General features: G+C 45.9%; 1 protein-coding gene across 1 annotated transcript in view; it reads right to left on the reverse strand.

The window, feature by feature from the left end:
* Window positions 1–1,475: 1,475 nt before the first annotated feature.
* Window positions 1,476–4,681, reverse strand: part of cbx8a (chromobox homolog 8a (Pc class homolog, Drosophila)) — a gene marked incomplete in the record, with an annotated part of 5,205 nt that continues 1,999 nt past the window's right edge. Inside the window, 3 exon segments of the mRNA XM_014010139.1 lie at window positions 1,476–2,297; window positions 2,542–2,608; window positions 2,743–2,808. Of these exon segments, the coding sequence (XP_013865593.1) occupies window positions 1,590–2,297; window positions 2,542–2,608; window positions 2,743–2,808 (841 nt within the window).

Raw genomic sequence — 4,681 nt, forward strand, 5'->3', positions numbered from 1 at the left:
TCTCTCTCTCTCTCTCTCTCTCTCTCTCTCTCTCTCTCTCCGAACACAAACTGTTTACATATCGCCCGCCGCTTTTAACGCAGAGCTTTTTAACACTGAGCTCCTCCTCCGGTGAGAAGAGACGTATTTGGTGCCATCTAGCGGCAGGTCGATGCACCGCAGCTTCTCCCCTCACGTCTGGATGAGTCCTGTCCCCCCACTCCTGRCTGCCTGGAGGCCTGAGGAGGAGGAGCAGCTGCAACTCAACGACCTGTAATTTTTCAGAGCCGCTTGGCACGAGTTCCCAACTTTCATCAACGATTACAAGAAGAAAAAGAAAGAAAAAAAAAGAAAGAAAAAAATGGGCCGAGCACTCCCGGCTCACCTGCAGGTAAAACGCACCTGGCAGCCGTTCAGGATGGTGGCGACATCTGGTGGAGGGGAACTCTGTGGACCGTGACGCTTTGCAAGGACACGATTATTTGACCTTTTTTCCCCCCACATTTAATTTGTTGATATAAAACACTTTCTGAAGCTGCAGATTATAATAAAAAAGCGCACAAATCTGACCCCATACTGATAAAAAGAAAACGTTTCTATAACAATCCTGAAGAAGTGGATTATTTGCGTGTTTCTAAGTTGAGTATCTGGGAGCTGAGCTGAGGATGYGGTGGTTCTGGCCGGGTTCTGCAGGAGGACCTGAGTTCGGGTCATGTGTCACGCAGACACAAAGTAAATGAATGGAAGCTTTGTGTCTGAGTGAAGCGGCCTCTCATCGCTCAGTAAACGGAACAAGGTGATGCGGCTTTAAAGGACCCTCCTCTCCAGACCCCCACTCCACTCCACCCCTTCCCTCGCTCTCTGCAAAGACCTGAAAGCAAACGAGTCATTTAAAGACAAATTAAAACTATTAAACCCGAAAGGAGCCCTCTGAGCTTTAACCAAACCATTTAATGTAAGCTTTGATGAATGATGTTAACATATTCACCAACACTGGAGCTGTTAAAATGATCCAAAAGAAAAGCAATCTTAGAATTTCTGTAGCTCCAAATCAGGCCTTTATGTCACAGAAAAAACATACTTTTGTCACGTTTCAGCTCTTGAGTTATTGTCAAAATAAAAACCTTTGAATGAATAAAGAGCCACGTTTAAATTTGACATAAACATCTGTAATAATGACTGAATGTAAAACAAATAAGTTGTTTAAATATTGACATTTGTTTGACTTAAATGTCAAACTGTTTTAAAATCTTTTAAATGAAATGCTTCCTCYGYTTTTAWTTTAAAAATCGAATTTTGCTCCATTCTGATCATTTCTGGTTTCAAAATAAAAGAATATATTTTTAAATAAAAAAATCTATTTATGGACAAACAACATCAATACTCACCTCAACAAACCTGTCTCTTTTATTTTTTGTTTATTTGGATAAATTATATTTGTTCTCACTTTTTAATTGTTGAGCGCAAAGTGAAAAAAAATAAATATGGACCCAACACAATAATGAGTTTTGGTTTATTTTCTGCAGTAGCTATTAAATATTTATATGTACATGTTTTAAAGGAACTTAGACAAAAATAGAATCTGACAGTTTTGTTCCACATCTCGCTGCTCATCTCTTCTCTCTGAAGAAGCCTTCGTCCGTGCTGCTCTCCCTGATGGTGACGGTCAGGAAGTTCATGGTGACGTCAGTCACGGTCACAGAGTCCCAGCTGTGGAAGCAGGGGGTCCAGGACTCGGACTGGGAGGGCGCCGCTCGCTCCTCCGCGGGGTGCCTCAGCCTGCCGGGTGCGTGGAAGGACACCAAGCCGTAAGTCCTGCGCGCCTCCTGCTCGCCTTTACGCGCGCTCCTGTCGAAGGCGTACAAGCCCCCCGCGTGCCCTCGCTCCCCGCTGGGTTTGGGTGTGATGGTGGTCTCCTCCTGGAACCTCCTGGTCAGCTGGAGGAGGCTCTGGTCCGACGTCTCCCCGTGATGGAGCAGGCGCCGGGCCAGTTTGGAGGCCGAGCCGCCCGCGTCCTCCTGCGACTCGCGGTGAAACTTCGGCTTGCGGCCTCGCTTTTTGGGGAACTGCGCTGACTCCTGGTCCAGATGAGCTTCTGGCGGAGGGGGTCTGGGCCTCCTCTCTGGCTCTGGTGCTCGCACGGGGACACTTTCCCCCCTGTTGATCGCGCTCGGGGGGAAGAGTGTAGGAACCACGGCGCGTAATCCTTCMCGGGCCCTCGGCGTGGTGACGGGCTCCGGGATGGGATAGGACACCTGGATCCCCCTGGGGGTCTCTCTCCTGAACTCATACGTCCTTTCTTTTGCTTTGGCTTTAGCCTGAGGAAGAGGAGGAAGAAAAAATACTCACAGTGTAAGACTTTACAGGAAAGGAAACGGAGAAATTAAATAATTTAAAGGAAACGAAGGCCTCYCTGTGAGCGCGCGACATCTCATGAAACCAAGACACATAAGTTTCATTTCAGCAGCTTGGTTTCAGAACTGTTAAGACCTTAAAGGACTCGTCATCCGAAAGTTTATCAGAAGAGGAAAAAAAGCAGAAATTAAAGAGGGATTCACCCACCTTCAGGAGAAACGTCTCGGGTTTGGGACCCCTCTTTTTTGGCCCGAACAGCTCCCTTTCGCGCTCCCTGTTGATGAGCACAAAGCATAAAAAMGACTCATAGTGATAAATGATTGAACTTATTCATAAAGTGCAACTAAATCGAAGTGATTTTTTTATATTCTCCCCCTTAGAAATTCAAGCTGATAACCTTCAGCTCACCTCTCCTCGAAGGCGGCGAAGAGGCGCGCGTCCAGGATGTTTTCCTCCGGCTCCCAGGTGCTGTATCTGCGTCACAACAAACCGACAGGAGACGTGTTTGACACCAGAATGGCGCACAGCACGCGCGCGCACAGAGTCACACACTGATTGCAAAAGAAGAAGAAGAAGAAGCATTCTGCAGCTGCAACAGACAGAAGCAGTGACGCACGGTGCGACTCGGGCAGAACGGAATCCAATAAARAGGGGAGCACGTGACACCGTGCCATAAACCGGGACGCGCAGAGCGCGTGGAGAAAAAAATACAGGAAAACAACATGCATGAAATCTGGAGACGACAGGCTTGTGGTGTGATGGAGGTGCAGTTGGAGCAGGCGGCCAGGATGGAGCGCTGTCCTCCTCAGCCCCTGACACTCACTTCTGAGACCAGCCCTTCCATTTCACCAGATATTCCCAGCGCCCCTGCGGGAGAAAAAACAACACATCCGCAAACACGTTCGGGTTATTACAGACAACACACGCAGTCACACACACACACGCATGATTGCGTGAAGATCAGCAGGAGGGAGAGAAGAGCTCCGGCGGCGGCGCGTGTACCCGTCTGATCCTCCGTTTGATGATGGACTCCGCGGCGAAAACGCTCTCCCCGACAGCAGACAGCTCCATGCTCCTCCGCGCGGACCTCTCTGCCTCCTGCTTTACGATTATTTTTCGTCTCTTGTTTTTTTTTTTCTTTCCTCCCTCCCCCCACCACCACTCCTCCTCCTCCCTCCTCCTCCTCTTCTTCTTCTTCGGTTTGTTTAATTCCGCACATCCCATAATACGCAATCTGGGACGTCATCACGTTGCTTTTTTTTTTTCTGTTGCCAGGCACCGCCGCCAGAGGAGCGCGCATTGGCTCTCGCGTTTGTTGCTACGAGCTCAGGGGGGGAGGAGGAGGAGGAGGAGGAGGAGTGGCCCGCGCTCACTGCTGCTGCTGCTGCAGAGGAATGTTTGGCAGCGGAGAGGCTCCCCGGAGCGGGGAGGGGGGCGGGGGGGGGCTCCAAAGCGGAGCAGAAATCCCTCCACCTCTTCGAGTCGTTTAAAATAAAAAGCAAAACGAAGGAAGAAACTGTTGAATCATCATAAATAATACATTGTGTCAACAATTAAATGTTACAATATCCTGCCCAATCAAATGTCTGCTTTGAGATAATCAGACTGGACCATTTGTTAATTATTTAAGTTTGTTATAAAAGCATGCGGCACAATGATTCCACGCGCTGTTTTTTTATTATTATTATTTTATTATTTTTGTTATTATTATTATTATTATTATTTTCTTTCTTTTTGTGCTTGTTTGGATCCTGAGCGTCACAGTTTTTATTCATTTAGGTTTTTTTTTCACATAATCTGAACATAACTTTCACCTAGAATTTACGAGATAAATAAGAGGATATAGTTATTTACATGGGTTTGGAGTAAATGATGAGTTTGTGGTCGGTCGGATTCTAGAGATTTTTTTCAGCTTTATTCTTCAGCGCTATAAGAGGTGGTTTGGGTTATAAGTATGTTTATTTATGAGCAAAACCATCATAAAAAGGACTGAAGAAGCGCATGATTATTTGTGCGCAGATTGTTAGACGGCGCAAAGCTGCGGCTTTTAGAGAAAAAAAACGCGCAGGTCTGAAAAGAACAGACCTGAGAGGGTTGTTAGAATTTGTAGAGAAATAAATGTTCAGGATGTTCTAGTTTGTCCAGACTTACTAATTAAAACCATTATTTAAAACATTTTGTGCTGAAATGAAAAGCAGCTTTTCTTTCTGCGGTTCAAACATGAGAACCAGGTTGTTTTTATAACATTAGCTGGGAAAAATATATTTGCTCTTATATGATTATTTTTTTGTATTTTAAAGGATTTGTCTTTTAATTAAATTATTTCCCAATTTTTTTTGTTTAAGAA

This window comes from Austrofundulus limnaeus, unplaced genomic scaffold (genome assembly GCF_001266775.1).
Source record: "Austrofundulus limnaeus strain Quisiro unplaced genomic scaffold, Austrofundulus_limnaeus-1.0 Scaffold65, whole genome shotgun sequence".
NCBI lineage: Eukaryota > Metazoa > Chordata > Actinopteri > Cyprinodontiformes > Rivulidae > Austrofundulus > Austrofundulus limnaeus.